The sequence below is a fragment of the Equus caballus genome, chromosome 9, assembly GCF_041296265.1.
Source record: "Equus caballus isolate H_3958 breed thoroughbred chromosome 9, TB-T2T, whole genome shotgun sequence".
Lineage (NCBI taxonomy): Eukaryota > Metazoa > Chordata > Mammalia > Perissodactyla > Equidae > Equus > Equus caballus.
The window spans coordinates 76,848,703-76,873,578 of NC_091692.1; the positions used below are offsets into that span (position 1 = coordinate 76,848,703).

Consider the following 24,876-nt stretch of genomic DNA (forward strand, 5'->3'; position numbering starts at 1 on the left):
GTGTGTGTGTGTACATATATCACATCTTTTTTATCTATTCAGCTATAGGTGGGCACTTGGGTTGCTTCCACATCTTGGCTATTGTGAGTAATGCTGCAATGAATATAGGGGCAGATAAATCTCTCTGGATCATTAATTTCAAGTTCTTTGGATAAATATCCAGTAGTGGGATAGCTGGATCTGATGGCATTTCTATTTTTAATTTTTTTGAAATTAAATATTAAATTAATAAATTTAAGTTAAATTAATAAAATTAAATATTTTTAATTTTCATGTAATGTGATATCTCATTGCAGTTTTGATTTGCATTTCCCTAATAATTAGTGATGTTGAGCATCATTTCACATTGTCTGTTGGCCATCTGTATATCTTCCTTGGAAAAATGTCTGTTCATATCCTTTGTCCATTTTTTTATTGGGTTGTTTTTTTTGTTGTTGAGTTCTATGAGTCCTTTACAGAGATCAATCACTTGTCTGATAAATGAGTTGCAAATATTTTCTCCCAGTTGGTGAGTTGTCTTTCCATTTTGTTCATGTTTCTTTGCTTTGCAGAAGCTTTTTAGCCTCATGTAGTCCCATTTGTTAACTTTTTCTTTTGTTTCCCTTACCCGGGTAGACATAGTATTTGACAAGATGTAGCTAATCTGATGTAAAAGAGTGTGTTGCCTCTATTTTCTTCTAGGAGTTTTATGGTTTCAGGTCCTACATTCAAATCTTTAATCCATTTAGAGTTAACTTTTGTGTATGGTGCAATATAATGGTCTACTTTCATTCTTTTGCATGGAGCTGTCCAGTTTTCCCAACACCATTTATTGAAGAGACTTCCCTTTCCCCACCGTATGTTCTTGGCTCCTTTGTCAAAGATTAACTGTCCACAGATATGTGTTTTTATTTCTGGGCTTTCAATTCTGATCCATTGATCTATTTGTCTATTTTTGTGCCAGTACCCTGCTGTTTTGATTACTATAGTTTTGTAGTATCTTTTGAAGTCAGAGATTGTGATGCCTCCAGCTTTGTGCTTTTTTCTCAGGATTGCTTTAGCTATTCGGGGCCTTTTGCTGTTCCATAAAAATTTTTGGATTCTTTCTTTTATTTCTGTTAGGAATGTCATTGGGATTTTGATAGGGATTGCACTGAATCTGTAGATTGCTTTAGGTAGTATGGACATTTTAACTATGTTTATTCTTCAGACCCATGAACATGGAATCTCTTTCAATTTCTTGATATCTTCTTCAATTTCTTTCAATAATTGTCTTATAGTTTTCAGTGTGAAGGTCCTTCACCTCTTTGGTTAAGTTTTTCCCTAGGTATTTTATTCTTTTTGTTGTGATTGTAAATGGGGTTGTATTCTTGATTTCTCTTTCTGCTAGTTCATTGTTAGTGTGTAGGAATGCAACTGATTTTTTTAAATTGATTTTGTATCCTGCAACTTTGCTGTAGTTGTTGATTATTTCTAATAGTTTTCTGGTGGATTCTTTAGAGTTTCCTATATATAGAATCATGTTACCTGCAAATAGTGAAGGTTTCGCTTCTTCCTTTCCAGTTTGGATTACTTTTATTTCTTTTTCTTGCCTAATTGCTCTGGCCAATACCTCCAGTATTATGTTGAATAGGAGTGGCAAGAGTGGGCACCCTTGTCTTGTTCCTGTTCTCAGAGGGATGACTTTCAGTTTTTCACCATTAAGTATGATGTTGGCTGTGGGTTTGTCATATACGGTCTTTATTATGTTGAGGTATTTTCCTTCTATACCCATTTTATTGAGTTTTTATCATAAATGGATGTTGGATCTTGTCAAATGCTTTCTCTGCATCTATTGAGATGATAATGTGATTCTTATTCCTCATTTTGCTAACGTGGTGTTATCATATTGACTGATTTGCGGACGCTGAACCATCCCTGCTGGACTCACTCTTGATCTCCCTCTCCAGCCACATCCAATCCATCATCGAGGCTTTTCGATTCTGCCTGCAAACAGATTTGTCCCCATTTAGTTCAGCGGCCACCACCCTAGTTCTAACCATCATCTGTTCTCACCTGGATATCTTCAAAAGTCACTGTCTGGTCTCCCCAGTTCCACCCCTGCCCTTATCCAATCCATTCTCCACAGAGCTGCCAGCGAGATCTTTAAAGATATAAATGAGATCTCATTACTTCTCTGCTTAAAATCCTTTAATTGCCTCTCATTACACTTACTGAGACCCTATTCCAAATCCTTAATGTGGCCTCAAGGCTCTGCAGAATCTGGCCCTTGCTGTGTCCAGGTCACATGACTCTCCCGTGAGCTCTGTGGTCCAACCTGTGGTCCTTGTTCAGTTCCTAGATAATGCTAAACTCTTCTGTGCCTCCTAGCTTAGCACATGCTTTTCCATCTGCCTGCTTACTCCTCCCCTCCTCTTCACCCGGCAACTCTCATTTCTCCTTGTTATCACTTAAATGTCACTGTTATTCTCCAGTCTAAATTAGAGCCTCTCTTTGCATTTTATATTTTTCCTTCATTACCCTTCACACAGTTTTACAGTATATATAAGCATATCTCATTTCCTGTTGGTAGGACCCCAGAAAGGGAGGTAGTAACTGAACCGTGCTGCAGAGGACGGTGCACTATAGCTCCTAGAGAGCTCCCTGGTATTGAACAATGGTGGCCACCCTTCTAAAACTCATGAAGTCTCACATGCCTCTCACCACAGACTTTTCCAACCACCAATGGCCAGGTTCATGATATTCATGTTGGTTTTCATTAGGTCCAGACTCCTAATTCCTATTTATCTTTATCCTCTTCTTCATAGAAAGCAAATTTGAAATCTTGAAAGCAAATTTGAGTCTCTATAGAACTTGAATTTTCACATCTGTAATTATATACTTCTTTTAGTTTCTTTGCTGCAGGTCCAACAGTCTCCTCCTTGCATGCCTTTTCTTCCTGCCATTATAGTCAAAACTGGTCACTAGATGACAATAAATGTCAGGAAGAGAGGCCAAAGCAGGAAGCGCAATTAACTTAGAATACTAAGAAAGACAGCTGATTGGCTGAACATGGTGGAGAGTAGTTTACTGATGCTCATGAACTCAAAGTGGACACTAAGTGTGCTGTACCAGCCCACTGGCTGAGACACTACGGAGTATTCAGAGAATGGATAAAATATAGGTTAACACACACTATGTTGGATAGTTACAGGTCTAAAACAACTTATGAATAGGACAGACTCTGTGGAATATAAGTAATAATTATTTTAATTATGTTTACTGTTACAGCACTTAGTATCTACCAGGAGCTATTTATACGACAAGGAAACTCAAGTACTGGCAGTTCCTAACCCCAGTGCTGGGTTAACCCAAGGGACCAATTGACTACCAGTGCAACTGTCTCTCACAATAGAAACTGCGAAGCCGTCATAATTTTAGCCCTTATTATGATGCAGAGAAGAAAACAAAGGGTGACTTATTTAAAGACTATAATTGTGCCTTTTTATGGAGTAACTCATTAAGCTGTTGGAAACAAGTTTCAAGCCCTTTAAATCCAGTTTGTCTCCAGACCAGTTAAGGTAACAACACAACAAAACAGGTGGAGTCAACAGCCTGTGTGTACTACAGAGGGGAAAATGGTGATGTGTGTATGAGGGACCCAGGTTTTTTTTAGCACATCACTTCAGAGCTGCTCTTTGTACCCACAGGATTTTGCCACAAAGAGTGGGTGACTAAGGAGCTCATATCTATGGTTGTGAGATCACCAGAAAGTCTAAATAAAAGTCTACCCATGCCAGGTAGGCATCAGTACCCATTTCTACCAATAAGAGAGAGAATTGCTTTAACTGCACTTTTTTTCCTGAAAAGAATTCAAGGTAACATTTATCCTCTCAGAATGTGTTTTGGAAAAGCAGAGAGGAACTCCTAAGAACCAATGCGTCAGCCTTCTGGAAAGGGAACACAATTTGCTTGTGCCCAAAAGACTTTGGTGAGTCTTCGCAGCTAGCCTACTTGTCAATTTCAAGGATTGCATCATTTATCACTAAGTCCCAATACCCAGCCTGACACACAGTGGGTACTTGATAAAAGTGGTTGAATGAGTGAATGAATAAGTATGTTTATTTCATTTTAATATCCTAAAGCACTTACAATGCTAGATACAGACCATACTCAATAAGTAATCCTTCAAAAAATCTGAACGTAAAGATTGGGTAGAATTTAAAGCTTGTACCATCAGTTAGCATTTTGAAGAGGCAAAGACACACAGGCAGTTAAAATATTACCTTCGACACTTCTTAGAGTCCTAAGGGACCGCAGCGATGCGTATTCCTCACTTTCCTGCTCCAGCACACACAGGCGCATGCGTGTGCACAGATCTACTCAAGCATGTATCCCGCTATGTGCCTAGATAACACCTACACACAAAAACAACCATTCGCACATTTGTTAAGCACAACTTTGTTTATACGGTACTTTTACAGGGAGGGGTAATCATTTGTAAGCCTTTTAAACTGATGTAAGAGACATTTTTGAGTTCATTCTGTGAGTAAATGTGATGGGCCCAAGTCCCTGCTAAGAAATTGAAGCCTGGAGAACTGGATAAATAAGTATAAATGAATTCATTTGACTGAGTGACATTTTCATTTAATTAAAGCAGAAAATCAGCTCTAAAACAAATGATTACCCCTGACGAAGCAGCAGAAACTGGTCCTTAATTAATAAATTTCTAATAGTTCTTCCACAGGCTGAGAGGAGTCGTTAGTGAAGAAGTACATTGGGGAGGGTGAGGAGAAGCCAGGGAGAAGAGGAGAAAGGGAGAGGAAGCACAAAGGATAATGCACATTTAAACTTTCAGAAATAGAAAGGAAATTAGAGGCCATTTATTTTTGCCTTAATACACGTCAAATCCTGCTAAACCAAAATTATTATAGTAAAACTCTTTGTGTAACAAAACAAATATCCAAGCCTCAGGAGAGGATAAATTAATTAAAAAAATACAAAATAATTTTAAATCAATGAAATTTGTTCTGCTATTCTTTCACCTCTTCCTCCCTTCCGTGGTGTGGTCTGAACTTTAGGGACACAAATGACAAAAGAAAAAATCAAATTTCCTGATACTTAGAAGTAGGGATAAATACTCACATATGTAGTTTACGATAAAGGTGAACCATGACAACCAACCAATGTGATAGAAATGGATGAACTGAAAAGTGCAGCCAGTATTTCTTATATATTTTCAGACTCTTGACATACGACCCTCATCAATGTTTAATAGTTTTTAGTGCTAAACGTTCGTTTTGTTTCTCTAATATAACTTGGAAAGAGTGAGCCTACCGATGTATAAATCAAAGCCACATCACCTCTTACATAGCAGACACTTGAAACCTTTGAGGTCATTGTTAATAATTTTCTGTGCACTCATTTATGCCAAATCAATTTCATTTAAATCAATTAAAATGGCAACTAGCAAAATTTCCCATCATTGATCTAACAAGATTAAGATTACTCAGGATATTTGGGGACATCGGGAAATGCTAGGCTGGCATCTCTGCTTCATTATGATGTCAAATTGGGAGATAAACAAATTTGAATTCTTAGTGCCCCAATATCTCAGGTATGCAGAAGATGGCTCAGCAAAACCACACATGCCCCATTTCTAGCAGTCCCCAAAAATGGAAAATGGAGGCTGGAGAGTGATAACTATGTGTGATAAGCAAGCTATTAAGATAAATCTTTTATTTGAATGGTCTCAAGCATTAATTTTTAAAAGTGCATCAGCATTGTTTTTTATGAAAGAAAAACATGTATCTTTGAAAGAAGAGAGACTTCCCAGAAGGCAGGTAGGTTGGAAGGAAAGAACATTGGTTTTGGGGACAACTAGTTATCCCACCCATAGTGATGGTAAATTTTATGTGTCAACTTGACTGGGCCATGAAGTGCCCAAATATTCACCCAAACGTTATTTTGGGGGTGTTTTTGGATGACATTAACATCTGAATTGGTAGACAGAGTAAAGCAGGTGGACCTCTCCAATGTGGGTGGGCCTCATGCAATCAGTTGAAGGCCTGTATAGAACAAAGAGGCTGATCCTCCCTCAAATAAAAAAGAACCCCTCTGCCTGAGTGCCCTGAGCTGGGACATTGTTGTTTTCCTGTCTTCGAACTTGAACTGCAACATCAACTCTTGGGTTTTCAGCCTAGAACTACACCTTTGGCTCTCCGGCTTGCTGACTACAGATCTTGGGATTTCCCAGCCTCCAGAATTATGTGAGTCAATTCCTTATAATAAATCTCTTTGTCTCTCTCTCTATTCACATATATACCTCCTATTTAATATTAGAGATCTTTCTCCTATGGGGACTCTTTCTTTGGAGAGCCCTAACGCACCCACTTGTTAACCGCATGACCTTGAACAGGTACTGCAGCTCTCTGGGCCTCAGGTTCATTCGCTGTAGAGGAGGTTCAGGATATCTATCTTGCAAAAGTCTTCTGTGGACTAAACATGGAATTTAAAATGCCAAATGTGCAATAGGTGCACAATTAACATTAGCTCCAGACTTCCCTTTTGTGATAAACTGGAGAAGATATGGTAACCTGTGCCTCGGTACAGAAATAAAAACAGTATCTAATGAGAATGTTAGATATCAATGATTTAAAAAATGGCTGCCAGGGGCTGGCCCATGGCCCAGTGGTTAAGGCTCCCCATGCTGCACTTTAGTGGCCCGGGTTTGCAGTTCTGATCTCAGGTGCAGACCTACTCATCAGCCATGCTGTGGAGGCATCCTGCGTACTACGTAGAGGAAGACCGGCATGAATGTTAGCTCAGGGCTAATCTTCCTCCAGCAAAAAAAAAAAAAGAGGAAGACTGGCAATAGCTGTTAGCTCAGGGGGACTCTTCGTCACCAAAACAAAAAAAAAAAAAAAAGGGCTGCCATAGTTCATGAACCCTGATGGTTTCAAATATGAATCTCCAAACTGTTCTTTGCAGGATTGAAGCAAGGACTTTTCTTTCTCTTCTTCCTCCCTTCTATCTTTACAGGACCTCCTGTAAAGCTACCAGGACAGCTTTGCCTTTACACCTGCCACACACAGGAAATGGTGGAGGCTCTATGTAAACTACCTTCTTTTTTTTTTTTTTCTGCTTTATCTCCCCAGATCCCCCCTGTACACGGTTGTATATCTTAGTTGCATGTCCTTCTAGTTGTGGGATGTAAACTACCTTCTTTATTGTCCTCTGTGCCCAAAAGAACTTGTTTCATTTTGCCTGGGGAAATAGGAGGGGTGGGGCATTGTCTCCTGCGGACTATGGAGGAAGGGCTACTTTCTTAGATCTGTGGACATCACCTGGTGATGAGTGTAAGATGGGCTCCATTCTGATTTGGGCTTTAAGAGGAGATACTCTCATACACCCCAAGGGCAGAAGTTTTCCTCTGAATTCACCTGGTCTTGACAAGAAACTCATTCAGGCCAAGGGGAGTTGTACTCTGATACTATGAAAGGGCTGAGTGCCTGGTGTATTGTGTGTGTTGAACCCACACAGTGCTGGGCAGTGACCCTCAAGCTTTCATGTGCATAAAAATCATCTGGGGTGAAGCTGTGAGAAAAATACCAGTGCCTGGGATGGAGAGTCCTATTCCACAGGTTCTGGGGTAAGGTCCAAAAATCTACGGTTTTGAAGAAGAATGTCCAGAAAATTCTACTGCAGGGATGTCATGGATTTGGGGGAGAGTAATGTGGTGAAGAGGAGTGAAGGATGCTACTTTACCACCTTCTTACTTACTGTTTCTTAAGCCATCACCACGGGTTGCCTAATTTGAATTGACTTCTCTCCACACCCACTTGCCACCACCTTCATTCAGGTTGTCATCACCTCCTGCATAGATTAATGCAAGAGCCTTCTAACTGGATGTCTGGCCTTCTGTCTTGTCCTTCTTTGGTGCATCTTCTCGTCTTTTGTTATACAAATCTGATCACCATAGTCTCTGGTTCAAAACCTTCAGTGGCTCCCCACTGTCTGAAGAAACTCTAAATTCCTTAAAGAACTCTAAATTCCTTAAGGAGGGTAAACAAACAAGGCATTCACTTTACCAGTGGGTCCCTCCCTCACCTTTCCAGCTTTACTTCCTGCTGCTTCCCCTCCCTTCTCACTCACTCTTGACCTTCTAACCATACTAGCCTTCCTCATATTCCTGAAAGGCATCAAGCTTCCTCCTCAACCTTGGCCTCAGAACAGGCTGTTCCCTCCAACTGGGACATTTCCCCAAGCCCCACCTGCCCTGATTAAGGCCGCTTCCTCTTTTAGATCTCAACTTCCTGAGGGAGATTTTCCTGATCCCTTGGAGTCAATTACCTTGCTCTCTAAAGCACAATTAACATCCCCTTTCACATCATTCACCATGTTACTATGATTCCTTGTTTGATGAGTATCTTCCCCATTAAAATGTAAAAGCCATGTATCTCAGAACCACTCTATCATGCTTACTGGATTTCCCCAACACCCAGTAAAGGCTTGACACACCACAGGCACTCAGTAAATACACAACTTTTTTTAGTAAATACATTTTTATAGCATGGGATACCTCTCCAAGGCTCTTATCATCTTGGCAATTTTATATTTGCTTGATGACTAAGAGAAAATAAACATACTCTGCTAACTATAACATCTGGCTCAGTTCAGAGGTCACTTACTCTTCCTGGCACATTCCTTCTAGATCAAATGCATACAGGATCTTAGAGCTACTTTTACTTCTGTCATTCCTCATGTCTCTTTCACTTGACTTCAAGGGCAAGGACTGTCACATTCATCCCTGAATCCTTAACACGTAGTATATAGTGCTGAGTACATGGAAAGATCTCAATAAATGTTTTTTGGATGAATGACTGTGTAATTGATACTATAAAGGGATAAACAAAAAAAGGGGATAGTAAGAATGGATGGGTTATTCCAGAGAAGAACAGAAGATTTTACTTGGCTGGGACAAAAGGCTTGGTCATTCACGGTGTAGTCTATACATGTGGTGCTTTCTGGAATTGGCATGTAGAAACTTAGATGCAAGGAGAGACATGAACACCTACATTGTGTGAAACTTTACTCCAGAAACTGAGAACTGGTGGCCGCAAAGAAAAAGGCCACAGAGAAAGTAGATAATATATAATACCAGGGACTGAAATTGTAAAGCACATAGATGGCATATTTCTCTCTTGCTTCTCAGAAAAGCCAAAGCAGCTCAATGCATCCCTGAAGGTGCTTTGATTTTCTTTCATCAGGTCCACATGTCATTGTCCTAGTACAACTGCCTTCTAAGAAGCCCATAGGAGATCTGAACACCACAGAGCCAAGACTCCAGGGTCCAGACCTACCCAGAAGAAATGAACCAATGTCAGCTGTGGAAAAGCCATATATCATCTTTCTTCAGTGCCATATTTGTCATTCAAGATCCTTCAAATCCACAGTCAAACCACAAGGTCAAGGTGACCTAACAGTGTAATCTCATGGCCACCTTGAATTGTCCAAACAAGAGACATCACATGTATTATTTATTTCATCTACAACATTTCAATGCACAGGGAACAATGGTAAGGAATTTTGAGGCTGGTGATTTCTGCAGAGGCAGACATGAAGCATTTGTAGTCTTTGGGGTTCCCTAAAGGTTACTCTTCGCCATGCAAAAAATGCCATTAAACTTTGAGTTGTGAAGTAATGACAAGGATATATGTTTGATAGAATATGTCCAAGTTAGAAAAATAATGTATGAATACTTCCACCATATGCTGGTTAGAGAGATCATCAGGGGCACTCAGAACAGGCAGATATTTTTCTACCATAAAGAATGGAACAGACAAGAAGCAAGGGTCCATTTATAGCCTCACTTCAAAAAAAACACCTACTTGAATTAACTGGCCATAATGGACTCCCAGAATGAAAATGAAATACAAGTGGATGATAGGTAGGGTGTATGTGTCACAATGCTAACTCCTACTGATAAGCTGACGTGAACATAAGAATTCCCTAAAGAAGTCTGTGTTTAGGCCTCTAAATATAGAGCTCACACCAATGAGAATTTCTCTGAAGGCTCAAAGACTTGATAAAATTAGAACTATTCTTGATCACAAAATTTGTGTAACAGGGTATGAAGATTTTGAAATGTGTTGGGGAAATTTCAAGAAAGTAGTTTAAGGAAATGCTATCTTGGAGGCAACTGGGAAGGGACATGTGGTTGAAAGGACATAATGAAACAACAGAATGAAGAAGTGGTAATGAAAGATCCCAATTACAGAAGAATAATCTGCAAAAAATTCTGTAAAATTACTGATTAAACATTCTCATCCACCATGAGCCCCTGGGCAATTAACTGGGTTTTAGGAGAAACGGTTCACTTCACAGGCATTTGATAGTGTCACTCAGGAGAACATTTAAGTATTGGAAATATTAGGTAAAACAACTCAAGGTAGGTGGGTGGCTTATAGATTTCAGAGCTCTTGCCAAAGGTGTGTATATACTTAAGAGCCCTCGCCATTGTCCTCACTGGTCAAGCCAATAAAAAAAGATCACAAGAGAACAAAACAGATTCTGGATGATGTTGCTCAAGGAGAAAGATTATCCAAAATGGCTTTATAGCTACTCTTATTTTTAATTATGAATCCATAAAAAAGTGATATTGCATTCACTGCTTTGAGAATATTATATTGAAAATGAAATAGAGTTAGTAACTAGGAGAAAAGGGCAATAATTAAATTTAAATCAGGAAAAGCAGAGGATCCACTCTCTGTTGGGCACTGCACTAGGATGTGGGAGTACAAAACAAAATCAGAGGACAACTGAGGTTGCCCATGATCTACAGGGGAGATGGAGAGACACCGTGCCCCATGCCTTTGTAGAGGCGCCTCCTTCTACCTCATGTCACCCCTTGCCGTTTTGTCAGAACTTTTAATCTTCAAGATCTAGTTCATGTATTATGCCTTTGGCACGTCTTCCTTTATCCCACCTACTCCCAGGTGAGGCTAAGTTCCAGTTCTGTGCGATCACTACATATCTGTGCATCTTTGTAATGCACCTGCCTTCAGTGCTAAATTGGGTGCGCCTTTTTGTCCCTAGTACCTACCACAGAACCTCATGCTCATTGGAAGAAAGAACAAATGGATACTTGTGTAATGAATAGAACTTTATTAATATGAAAAAAGTGCTTAGTAATGCAGAAGAGGGAATGATTGGTTCTGCCTGAAAGAGGATGTGAGATGATACCTCACCAAGGTTAGGTCCTTTCATGAGTTTTATTATACCATATTCATAACAACTCTGTGAAATAGATCCTATCCCCATTTTTACAACTGAGGAATCTTAATTTCTGACAAGTGACTTGCCCAAAGGTAATACCTCTATGAAATGTCCAGAATGGCTTTCTACGGAATGCTAAAGAGTTTGGATTTTATTCCGTAGGCAACTGGGAGCCATCAAATGTTTTAAGGAGGGAAATCATGTGGTCAGAAATATATTTAACTTACCTGTGATAAAAGAAGTAGGAAGTTAATTAAAGAGGAATGAATGGGGCAGATCAGAGACTAGAGATCAAATACTAACTAGGAGGGTGTTCTAATGGCCTACATAGAAGCTAAAGACGGATGAATTAAGAAAGGCAAGAGTGGTGATGAGGCACGCAAAGACTGGAAACCCATTTTACCAGCTGAATTCAGAGGATTTGGTCACTGATTGGTGAGGGGAAAAGAGTAATCACAGGTGACTTTGAGCCTCTACATTAGGTGATGGAGTGAGTAACGGCATTACTAGCCTTGAGAAGAAACACAGAGGGAAGAATAGGCTGGGGAGATGGTGAGAGAGACAATGGGGTTAATTTGGGATGTTTTTAATTTGAGATGTCAATGGAATATTCAGGAGCCCACATCTTTTAGGGAGACTAAAATGAGGATCCGAAGCTTCAGAGAGGTCTAAGATGTATTTGAGAGTCACTGTGAAGAAGGGGGTGGTGAAAGCAATGGGAATGGATGAGATTCTCCAGAAAGTATGCAAAATGAGGAAGATCTAAGTGCACCACTCCCAGTGGGCATCAACATTTGGGAAGAGGTAGAGGAAGGCAGCTTGCCACCAGCCTGAGAAGGAGAGAGTAGGAAGAAAAGAGGAGAACCAAGAGAGTCATTATCATACTCATGAAAATAGATAAGTACCGGGGAGGAGGAGCTCAAGGTGATCCAACGACGAGGGAGAAGAGCCAAGTATGAGGAGAACTGATATGTGAACACCACATCTATAATACTCATGGCACAATTAAAGACGCGAAGGACCCTGGAAATTCAAATAGTGTAATTTGAGAGATAGGAGAAAAGGCCATCAGACAGACCTCCCATAAGCATAAAGGGAATCTGACTGGCTCATGTTTTCTTTCCCAGGAACTGGAAAAGAAGAGAGATAAAGGAAGTATTTCTCAGTGACAATTGGGGAAAGCCATATCCTAGTGCCTGGTATCTAGATGCTAAGAAAATTTTTATCAGATTAATGAGTGAACTGTAAACAAGTGTGACCTGAACTTACTTTGAGACAATTTACTACAAACTCTCAGGAAAGCAGTGGCCTCTTAAAATGATGGTGGCTCCAAGAAGCACTAGGTGGGACTTCTACAAAGACACAGTAATTTTCAGATAACCTCCAATATTTTTATATGTATTAAAGCCTCTAATACTGTTATTCTGCTTTTGTAATCTTAAGAACACTGGCCTGGCAGTTTCTTATAAAGTTAAACATATACTTACGATAGAACCCTGCAATTCCACTTCTAGGTACTTATCCAATGAAACAAAAACTGATGTTTATACAAAAATCTGTATGTGAATGCTTAGTGTAGCTTTATTAATATTTTCCCAAACTGGAAACAACCCAGATGTCCCTCAACTGGCGAAGGGATAAATTATGGTATATCCATCCAATCAAAACTAAGCAATGAAAATGAACGAAACAGCAATACACGCCACAGCATTGACAAGTCTCAGTGCGTTATAGTAAGGAAAAGAAGCCAGACTCTATGATTCCATTTACATGACATTCTCGAAAGGGCAAAACTAAAGGGATAGAAAACATATCAGTGGCTGCCAGAGGCTGGGGGTAATGAGAGGGGTTGACAATAAAGGGGTATCTGGGAGAGTATTTTTTGAAGTAATGGAACTTTTATATCTTGACTGTGGTGGTGGTTACACAACTGTGTGCATTTGTCAAAACTTGCAGAACTGTACATTAAAAATGGTGAATTTTACTACATGTCAATTATATCGTAATGAAAAACAATGAGAAAAAAGAATTCTGGTCTGAGAATTAGGAGAACTGGGATCTAGTTTCAGTTATGCCACCAACTAGTTCTGTAACCATGGACTATCCTCTAATCCTCTTTGGGTCTTGGTGCCGAAATCTGTAAATAAGATTGGAAGATTTCTCAAAGAGTCTGTTGCTGTGTTCTATAAAGACTTCCTTCTTCAAGCAAGGTGGTGGGCCAGATGGCCAATTTCAATTCAGATGGCCTACTTGAGTTGCTGAAGTATCATTGCGGGGGTGACTGGACTAAAATACACATGGTCTGTACACATGGTTCTGAAAAGTCTTCTTGGATTGCGAAGTAGTGTTTCTAATTTGTGTCATTCCAAAAGATGGATCTTTAGGAAGGTCCATCTGGTCATGCAATTCTCAACTAAAATTTGACATATATATTTGGACAATGTAGAAAAAGTCCTTCGGGAAACACTAATGTTTAATGAGCTATAACTGGCTTTGGTAAACAGTCATGCTCTTCTTTTTTCATTTTGTAGGCACTAACTAAAAAGGCTTTTGAAATGTAGGTATTTACTATCTTCATCTGCCTTATACTCCAGTGGGGATACTGCTCTCTATGCATGAATTTATCCAATCCTCATTGTTGCTGTTAAATCTTTACACTATACATGTATTTGTAGCTAAGAAAGACATTGAAAAGGACACCCTAGGAGTGGCTCCATACTGTAGTGTCCCTGGGGTTGCGTGAAGCATTTACAGCTCAAAAGAGAAGATATTAAGAAAAGAAACAATAACCTTGGTGATAATGATGTCAAAAATTTACATCTTTGACTTTGTAAAGTAGGGGTCCACAAACTACGGCCCAACAATTGTGTTCATAAATAAAGTTTTATTGGTACACTGCTACTCCCAATTCATTTAAGATTGTCTGTGGCTGCTTTCGCACCGTATGGACTGCAAAGACTAAAATACTTACTATCTGGCCCTTTACAGAAAATGTCTGTCTGCCATGAACTATGCTATGTGGTTTCCACACAAAATCTCATTTAATCATCTTAGTACTGCCATGAAATAGGAATTATTATCCCCACTTGACAGATCAGAGGTGGTGAAGTATAATGAATAAAAGTCTATTGTGGAGTCAGACAGACCTGCACTATGCCTTTTACCAGTTGTCTGACTTTGGGTCTGTTACTTAAATTCTCCATCCTCAGTTTCCCTATATGTAAACTGGGGCTAACAACAGTACTGATCGTGGTAGGGTAAATGTCAGGAGTTGACATGACAATCAGTACAGTGCCTTGTATATAGTACAGTTTTCTTTTTTTTGGTGAGGAAGGTTGTCCCTGAGCCAACATCTATGCCAGTCTTCCTCTATTTTGTATGGGGGATGCTGCCTCAGCATGGCTTGATGAGTGGTGTGTAGGTCCATGCCTGGGATCCAAACCCGTGAAACCTGGACCACCAAAGTGGAGCCCATGAACTTAATCATTATGCCCCTGGGCTGGCCCTTGTATATCGTACACATTTAATACTCATCAGCTATGTGAGAAATAGTCAGCTTTCAGTATCCCTGGGGTATTTTTTTTCCTAGAAATATGGTCCATTAATGAAAAGCTAAGGATGCCCCTCATACGCAGGATTATGGATTAATTTGAAGGATCCCAAAATAGTTTGCATCACTGCTGTGTGTTACATAAGGCACCTTTTTCCCTGTCTCTCATAAATCAAGCAGAAGGAAAGTGTAATAATGACGTTTCCAGCTCTGTACTACATTTCCCAAGAGACAATTGGAGGTGCCCTGACAGGGCTGTTTCCTGCAGGAAAGTGCAAACAAGCAAGCCCACCAGACCACCACCCTTGATGCTCTATGGATGGTTCACAGAAGACACAAAAGGCTACGTGGAGGAAGGAAACACTTCAAAGGCACCAAGGGGAACAAAATTAAAGCAGGGCCAAACATTGATTGATTATGTTGCCTGCAAATGTCAGGTGGTTACCGGGCCATTGTAAATGAAGGCCAAGAGAAATCAGAGACCAGGATTTCACCTGAAGGACAGTTCTGGCTTTAGATGATGATGAGCTGTTTCAGGATTTTGGTCACGATTCATTGACAGTGCCAATAAACTGATATATTCACTATACATTCATTATACACATTTTTAAAATGCCTTATAGTTTTTGTCTGTTGATCAGCATCCAGAAGGAGAAGAACAAGTGAAAGGAGGCAAAGACCTCATCTTCCTTGTGTTCAGATAACCCACAGTAGCCAGGACCAGCTCTGAGGTCCATCTATCACCATTTTGGCCCTATTCCTGTCCTGGGAACTCCTGACCAACTGGGTGAAAATGACTGGTGCAGAATTAAAAGCTTAAGACAAATTTTAAAACAGCAACCAAAAGGTATAAAAGTAGGCTTAATTATCTATTATTTTATTTACTCTAGAAACACAGTAGAATAAGCTTTCATTCAGATGGGTGTACCTAATTTCAAAGTCTGATTACATACTGATGCAACTGATTTGATGTGGGTGTGTTTAATTTCTACATCGAAAAGAATATTGTTTCCTTGAGAGAAAATCTTTAGAGTCCATTCATTTGTTTTATTTTGGGGTTGATTTCCAAGTTTGTGGCAGGTTCTTTTGGATGCCTCCAGTGAGGGCAAGTTTGCCTCTTTTTTTTTTTTTTTTTTTTTAAGATTTTATTTTTCCTTTTTCTCCCCAAAGCCCCCAGGTACATAGTTGTGTACTCTCAGTTGTGGGTCCTTCCAGCCATGGCATGTGGGACGCCACCTCAGCATGGCCTGATGAGCGGTGCCATGTCTGCACCCAGGATCCGAACAGGCAAAAACCTGGGTGAGGAATCAGAGTGCGCGAACTTAACTGCTCAGCCACAGGGCCGGCGCCCAAGATCGCCTCTTTTGAGGGTAGCTTTCTTCTTTGGAAATGGTAGCACAATTTAGCTCTAGATCTTGTAAATAAAGTAGGTCATCAAGCATAGTAAAAACATGGTGGGTCAAAAATAAAGCTTGAAACAAACCCAGTTAAAAAACAAGTAAAAGATCTGAATAGATGTTTTTCCAAAGAAGATATACAATCAGCGGATAAACACATGAAAAGGTGCTCAACATCATTAGCCATCAGGGAACTGCAAATCAAAATCACAATGAGATACCACTTCACACATACTAGAATGGTTATAATCAAAAAGACAGACAATAACAAATGTTGGCAAAGATGTGGAGAAACTGCAACCTTTACACATGGCTTGTGGAAATGTAAAATGATACACCTGCTTTGGAACAGTCTGGAAGCTCCTTAACAGTTACACGTGGAGTTATCATATGACTCAGCAATTCCACTCCTAAGTATACACCCAAGAGAACTGAAAACAGGTCTACACAAAAACTTATACGCAAATGATCAAAACAGCATTATTACAATAGTCAAGATTCAGAAACAACCCATATGTTCATCAACAGATAAATGGATAAATAAAACGTGGTACATTCATACAATGGAATATTATCTGGCAACTAAAAAAAATGAAATACTCACACATGCTTACAACATGGGTGAACCTTAAGAACATTATTCTAAGTGACAGTAGCCAACTGCAAAAGACCACATATCGAACGATTCCATTTACAAGAAATGTCCAGAATAGGCAAATAGACGGAAAGTAGATTAGTGGCTTCCAGGGCTGGTGACTGGGGGTGATGGGCGGAAATAGAGAATGACCGATAATGGGTAACAGGTTTCTTTTTGGAGTGATGAAGATGTTTTAAAATTAATTGTGGTGACAGTTGCATAACTCTGACTATACTAAAAATCATGGAATTGTACCCTTTAAGTGGGTCAATTATGTGTTATCTGAATTATATCTCAACAAAGATATCATAAAAAATAAGGCTTGGTTTTCAAATTAATAAGGTCGATTTAATTTTATGGCTTCTATTACTGATAGCTAACCATGTTCTGTACTTATTGTCACACTGCACTGAGTGATTTATATATTTTAGTTCATTTAATTCTTACAACATCCCTATGAGGTGAGTAGATTTATTGATCTCCCTTTCAGAGATTAGGAAATCAGAATGCAGAAAGATTAAGTAACTTCCTTAAAATAATACAGTGATAACTTTGGGGCCGAGATTTAAAATTCAGGCTTGTCTGATGCTAAAATTCACTTTCTCCTTGTTTCATTAAAAATTTTATTTTAATAGTTATTATCCTTACATACTTCAAAATTTGAAGTGACATGAAAGGCATACATCCTCTTTCCACCCATCTTCTTCCCTCTCCTACAGGTGCTGGTGGCCTTAGCTTCTTGTGCACCTTCCAGCATTTCCTTACGTAAACAAAGCACATACGATGTACATTATTTCTCCCTCTTCCATTCAGATGAAGCAGCCCCTGCACCTTGTTCTTCACCTTGCTTTCTTCACTTCACATGGCGGCTCAGACATCCTTCCATATTACTATTCCTCGTTCTTGTGTTCATAGCTCCAGAGTACTCCAGTGCCTGCATGCGCCATCATCTATTGAGCTGCCCCCCTAAAGACGGACACTTAGATTCTTTCTAAACTTTTGCTATTCAAACAATGAAAGCTTATGTTTTGAAATCGCCTCCAAAGGCAAGAAGGAAACACAGAAGAAATTTAATCATTTGTGAAATAAATCCCTTGCCTCAAAAATTGGCTACTTTGAAGGCAATAACCCTCATTTAAATGTATTAAGTGGGAAATATTTGTTAAAAACAAACTAATTGGATTACACAAGAGTCACAGTCCCATGTGGGCTGGTGAGGATATTCTATCTCTAGAGACTAGAGGTGCAAATGACACTTTAAGAGGGAAGCTCAGAGACTTGCAAAAACTAACATTCTAAGACCTTTATTTATACTTATTTGGTATATTATTTCCACTGATTAATATCTGTAGAGATGAGGAATCAAATATTCCATACTGAATCACATATCACCCTTATGGCGAATTTCTATATGACATATATGTTGAGCCAGTCAGTTCACTTGGGTAGAATGGATTTCCAATTCTTATTATAGTAAACCTAGACCCAAAATATTTTAAAGCCACCCCAGCTGTCTTTAGAACTTCTATTATCCATCATAAAAATAACTTGTCAGGTTTTTGTTTCATTTTTTTAAAAAGAAACCATCACTTCAATAAGGCTATGGATTTTCCAAAGGCTGCCAATATGAAATGAGTTTGAACATTTTGAACATTAACATGCAAAGGATGAGCAATAAAAAAGGTAATATGAGTGCAGACAAAATATCCAAGAGCTAGAAAACATGATCTCTTCTAAAGGGAACAGAATGAAAGAATTCAAAATGCACAGCTTTTCAAAGCTAAAGAAAGTGACAACAACTGAATTGAAAAGGCTGAACTTAGCATTACCTTCCCAGAACACAAACGTATATTTAACTTAATAGACTTGAGTACTATCTCAGGAAAAATCTTATATATTATGCATCTAGGGCAATGAAAGCTGTAGAAAATGATTTTGCAAAGCAAACACTGTGCGGGCTGACAGTAGCAGAGGAAAGAGTCTAAGGCACATGTGATGAGTTTGGGTCTCATTTTCTATATATCATCACAGGAGGAAAACAAAAGAGCAGAGGAAACCTCGGACTCTAAATAAAACCTGGCAGAACGATGCTTGTGGTGGAAACTTAAAAAACGTGTACGTATTTTCTGATTATAACCATAATGTGGATTTACACCGGAAAATATAGAAAAATACAAAGAACACAATTTAAATCACCCACGATCCCAACAACCCAGAGAGAACCATTATCAAACTATCAGCATATTCATTTGCAGCCCCTTTTCTATGTACCTATAAAAATATGTTCTTTTTACAAAATTGGGATCATATTATAAATAAAATTTTATACACGCATACATTTTATACATATTATAAATTAAATTTTATAAATAAAATTTATACCTGTTTTCTCTACTTCCTAAGTACTTCTTGAGTACTTTCCCATGTTGTCATATATTCTTTGCAGATGTAATCCAATGACGGCCTTATATTGGATCTTACGAATTTAAGCAGAATTATGATTCTTTCCATATTGCTGGACCTCTAGGTTGTTCCTTATTTTTCAGTTTTATAAATAGCACTGCAGTGGACTTTCTTGTAATAAATCTTTGGATCTCTACTTACTTCTTAAGAGAAACTTAGAAGTATACCAGATTCAAATTTAAATTACTCAGTGTACCTGAACCTATAAATTTACCATTGGAAATCTCTGGAGACAAAATGCAAATAATACATATCAAACAAACAATACTATTTTCATACCACTTGCACTCTATATTTATCCTTCTAGAGCTGTCATCTTTCAGGCGGTGCATTACCTCCTCTAGGCAAATGGACTATTACTGGTTAATCTAAATGCAATAACATGAAACTTGGCTGACCTAGTTTCCTCAGTATCAGTATGCAAGCAATTACAACATTCTACAGATTGAAAAATACCCAAGGATCTCAAAAATATATATTTTATCATCCTTTCATTTCAAATGATGTACAATGGGCATTAAAATAAAATAAAGGGTTATAGCCAATGGAGGTTGGTAGCAACCAAATCTTATGTAGATATACAAAGTTATATAGAGTGTAATTTAAGGTTTTCTTCAAATTCCAGCTTTATTTTGTCACTTCCATAGTTACAAGGCTCTTAAATGCTCTTGACATATTGACGCCATTAATGATTCTTGTTTAGAATTATATCGTCTTAATATTCCAGTCTTAAATTTCCTACAGTCTACTTTAAAAAAAGATTCTATTTTCAAGATGCTAAATAGTGTTCTCACAATCTCTAATGTGTCTGTGTGTGTGTGTGTATGTATACATACATATAGATCCAGACACACATTTCTAAAATGTTTCTCCCATTAGTCAGTGGGAAAAGTCAGTGAAAAGCAAATTAAAACAAAACAAAACAAAAATCCCACTTACATCACTGGTCATATGAACTACGGAATCACTCAAATTCAAAGGCCCCCTCAGAACTGGTGGTCAGACTAGGACAGCTTGTGCTGCACTGTACAGTTGTGCAGACTACACACTGTACAACTCTAGGGGGTGCGATCATATCCTGATCTACGTGACTGGTACACTCTGGGGTTGTGCAGGGCACAACCTATATAGCTGTATGTGATGACCTTGAAATTAGCTCAGATAATTCTTTCTGCTAATCTACTACTTATTTGTGCATCCTTCCCCCTAGTGAACTATGAAAAAGAGAAATTTCAGGAGGAACATGGCCTTTAAATCCGTACTTTTTTTTTTTTTTTTTTAAAGATTGGCATCTGGGCTAACAACTGTTGCCAATCTTTTTTTTTTTTTTCTGCTTTATCTCCTCAAACCCCACTGTACACAGTTGTATATCTTAGTTGCACATCCTTCTAGTTGTGGGATGTGGGACGCCGCCTCACCGTGGCCTCACGAGGGGTGCCATGTCCGCGCCCAGGATCTGAACCCTGTGCCGCGGCAGCAGAGCACGCGAACTTAACCACTCGGCCACGGAGCCGGCCCCTGTATGTTTTTTTTTAAAGAAGCAAATTCTGCAGAAAACAATAACAGTTTCTTCCTGGCCCCTGTTTGTTGTGAGGGTAAGGGTTTCTTTCCTCCCATCTCCCCTTCCATCCACCCACTAGGAAGCAGCGGGATACCTTGTGTGAGTAACTGCAGGTTTCTGACTTCTTCTCGCACCTTCAGCTGGAGCACCTGCTGTAAGATGTGCTGCCGGAGGTTCTCCTGGGCAATCCCCATTCGTTCAAGCTTTTTGTCAGTAAGTCTCAGCAGGGCTCGCCCTGCAGGGTTTCAAAAAATAAAAGGAAAAGCAAATGAACAATGCCTGGAAAAGAATTTCTATCTTAGTCTTGGCTAATCCTGCCATAACAGAAGTTCCCATCTAAACACAGACACCTGAGAATAGAGGGTCCTACATTATTCTTGCTGATAGGAATGGATAATATGGGTGAAGAAAATCCACAAATTTAAAGAAGAACCCCAATTTTTATCTAATATTACTGATCCCCAACAGACTCACACATTGAGTTAAACAAAACAGCAATTTTTTTTTGGTGAGGAAGAGTTGCCCTGAGCTAACATCTGTTGCCAATCTTCCTTATTTTTTTTGGTTAAGGAAAATTAGCCCTGTGCTAACATCTGGGCCAATCTTCTTCTACTTTGCTTGTGGGATGCCGCCACAGGGTGGCTGCTAAGTGGTGTAGGTCCACATCTGGGATCAGAACACATGAACCCCGGGCTGCTGAAGCGGAACGTGCGAACTTAACCACTACACCACAGGGCTGGCCTCTAAAACAGCAAAATTTTAACCTGGGTATTTGGGTTACAGATTGCAGGTTTCCATAGAAACAATGCTCTTCACTGGGTGATGGATTCTGAGGCTGGCCCATAGGAGCCCGTGTCACTGACAACCCAACTGAAGACCTGGATGCTCTCACTCTGGTTCTAGAGAAATTCCGGCAACATTACACCTTGTTTACAACAACGTTTCTGTGAAACATGCATTTCAAGTGCCAGTTTTAATCTACAGGCATTCAACAATGCTGCTGCTCCCCTGGTGCTGGGCTGAAGTTCCATCTCTAGCTGGTGGGAGCTATGCCTTAATCCCAAACCAAAGGCAAGGGTTCCAGCAGGGCAGAGGGTGACAGGAGCAGCGTGAGCGAGGGCTTCTAAAGACTGCAAAACAAGAGCCTTGGGGTGAGTGCCGACAGTGTGCAGACACCCTGGGCAGCCTGGCATGGCCTCCTTTCAGCACCTTGCTCTCCCTAGAAGGTCTGCATGATTCCCTTGCTACTCCGGTTTCCATCAAATTCCCCAATTCTCCCCTCTCTGTGCTTGCCCTGAAATAAGCATTCGTCCATTGTGAGAGTTTAGCGCAAGAAATAAAGGGAACGATGGTGGTTAAACATCCATTGCATTAACCTGTACTCTCTCTCCCTCAACACCTCCAGTCAGCACACCTACAGATCTTTCCTCATTTCGACTAATGAAGAATAAACAGAGTTTGGGTATATTAGCACACACATTTCAGAAAATAAATGCTCTACCTCCTCAAAAAAGAAACCCGACAGCCAGAAGGTAGGGTTAACGGGCATTAGGGGAGGCTATGTGGCCTGTGACCAGAGACAGGTGAGTGGGGAGAAGCAGTTAGGAGTGATCTGTGCTGTTCACTCCTCTCTTTTACCTCCCTTTACCCCTTGCCCAATGTACCAGTCAGAATAAGTCAGGTTTCATACTGTCGTAACGAACAACCCTAAAATACCACAGTGGCTACAACAAAGTTTATTTCCTGCTTATTCCACACCTTGACTGCAAGGCCATCCCTGTTGAATATTGCTGATCACTGTACCAGAGGTAAAAGAGAAGGTTCTAGAACGTCTCATACCATCAATGAAATGCTCAACCTAGAGCCATTTATAAATCATTGGCCAGACTAATCACATGGACCTTCCCACCCACAAAGGGGCCATGTACAAATTCTGCTTCCAACATGTGCCAGGAAGGTGGTGAGGGGAAGAGAAATATTTGATGGGTGGCACTGATGAGAACCACAGCAATATAGACTTGGCTTTGGACCAGGGCCTGGCAAGAAAGTGAGTTCAGGCATGTGTGCATGTTTGCAGTGGTGGGTGGTGGTCTGAAGCTTTGGTAAAATCTGCATCTGGAAGAGGATAGAGAAGTAGTGGGAGGGGAATGCTAGGTAGCTATCGCTGAGGCTTGGCAGCACCAGGCAGATCATGGTGGTCATGAGAAAGGAATAAAATGACAAACACAGACTCAAGTAGTTCTGATTATCTTCTGTGACAGGCAGAAAAATGCCCCTCTCTCCAAAGATGTCCAGGTCCTCATCTCTGGAACCTGTCAATTTGCTATCTTATATGACAAGAGGGACCTTACATATGTGATTACATTAAGGATCTTGAGATGGGAGATTATCTGGCATTATCCAGGTGGGTCCAATCTAATCACATGGGTCCTTATAAGGGAAAGAGGGAGACAGGACAGCCAGAGAGAGAGAGAGATATGACAATGGAAGCAGAAGTTGGAGTGACGTGACAGTGACCAAGGAATTCAGGCTTCCAGAAGCTGGAAAGGACAAGGGAATGGATTATCTCCTATACCCTCCAGAGGGAACGCAGCTCTACCAACACCTTGATTTTAGCCCCATAAGACCCATTTTGGACTTCTGACTGCCACAACTGTCAGATAATAAATGTGTGTTGTTTTAAGCCACTAAGTTTGTGGTAATTTGTTACAGTAGCAATTGACCTTGTGACTGGAACTCGAAGTTTGTAAGAAGTCAACAGAAAGCCGTTAGACTTCCTTTCTTTTCCCTTTCCTAATTTCTGGATGGTAGCATACTCAAAAATAGAGAGCAGGGGGAGAGCTAAGAGTAGTGAGCCTGTGTCCACCCCAGGCTTCCAGGACAGCCCTGCCTTCAAATGTTCTGCCCACTGTCAGACCTTGGTCCTGAAGTTTCACTCAGAAAACACAGAATGGGACTTGGGTATCATTTATGTGGATGATCGGCCTCTAAATAATAGCCATCTCTCTCTCTATACATGCCCTCAAATTAACAAATACTGCATAAAAAACTCGCTCAAACTCAGAAGATCTAAATCCCTCCCAACAGCTCCATCATCACCCTCCCTGCTCTCTGTTCCCCATTATTTGGGCTGTGGTTTCACAAGCCGTGACATTCAGCAGCCCGAGCTGCCGAGGCGTTGGTAAGACACATGGGAGCTTTGGTCCTGAGAAGCTGCCTGGTCTGACACTGGAGCACAGAGCTAGTAAATCAGAGTCAGGGTTTTATTCCAGTGCACAGGGCTCAATTTTTCTATTTGATGGCCTCCTGAAAACTTCTAGCCTCAGCTTTTCCGTTAATGACCTGACTGGTCAAAGTGTGGATCCATAAGCTCTATCAGAATGTTATCTCCTACTTGGGTGGGTTAACAGCATCAGATCTGAATGTACAAGTTACCAAACGCTATCAGTTAGAAAAGTCCCTGCATTCTAGACTGTGTGGTACAAACAATTGAAGCTATAAACATCTCACATATTAAATACTCAGCCGTTCAAACTGTTTTATCCAAATCCTGAAAATTTAGACGTTGTTGTTACAATTATTTCCATTTTGTAGAAAGGAAAATTGAAAAGTTCAAGGGCATATAAAACACGAGAACTTTTCCTAATTCTTCCCACCATACCTTCCGTTGTGCTTTATCTTCCTCGGTAGGAAAGCAAAAGGCTCAGACTATAGGAAGATAAGGGGCAAACTGTGCAAAAGAATTTCCTGATAAAATAACTTCTAGAAAAATCATGATCTACACACTGAGGATCTCATGAACAAAATCTGATTCACTATCTTCCTTGGATGGTTTCCACAGCACCACCCAGATCTGCGGTTCTGAAAACTCTTCACAACAATTAGATCGTTTCCAGGAGCAAATGTCCCATCCATCTCGTATCCCACAACCTCCTGCTGACCACGAAGTAAAGCAGTGTCCAAATCAGTGTGGTGCCGCTTTTGATGCAGGTATCAGGGAAGTGATAAGTAGTCAATCATCAGTCGCAAGAGA

At 40.0% G+C, this 24,876-nt stretch overlaps 1 protein-coding gene across 3 annotated transcripts in view; it reads right to left on the bottom strand.

Moving 5' to 3' along the window:
• The window catches only part of SAMD12 (sterile alpha motif domain containing 12), a 383,753-nt gene that overhangs the window by 143,784 nt on the left and 215,093 nt on the right, over positions 1–24,876 (bottom strand). For all 3 annotated transcript variants that reach the window (XR_011421372.1, XM_070221753.1, XM_023648892.2), the window contains exon 4: positions 20,938–21,078. Coding sequence is in view for 2 of the 3 variants with exons in the window: in XM_070221753.1 (XP_070077854.1) it covers positions 20,938–21,078 (141 nt within the window). In the remaining variant the exon portion in view is untranslated. The remainder of the gene's footprint in view (positions 1–20,937; positions 21,079–24,876) is intronic.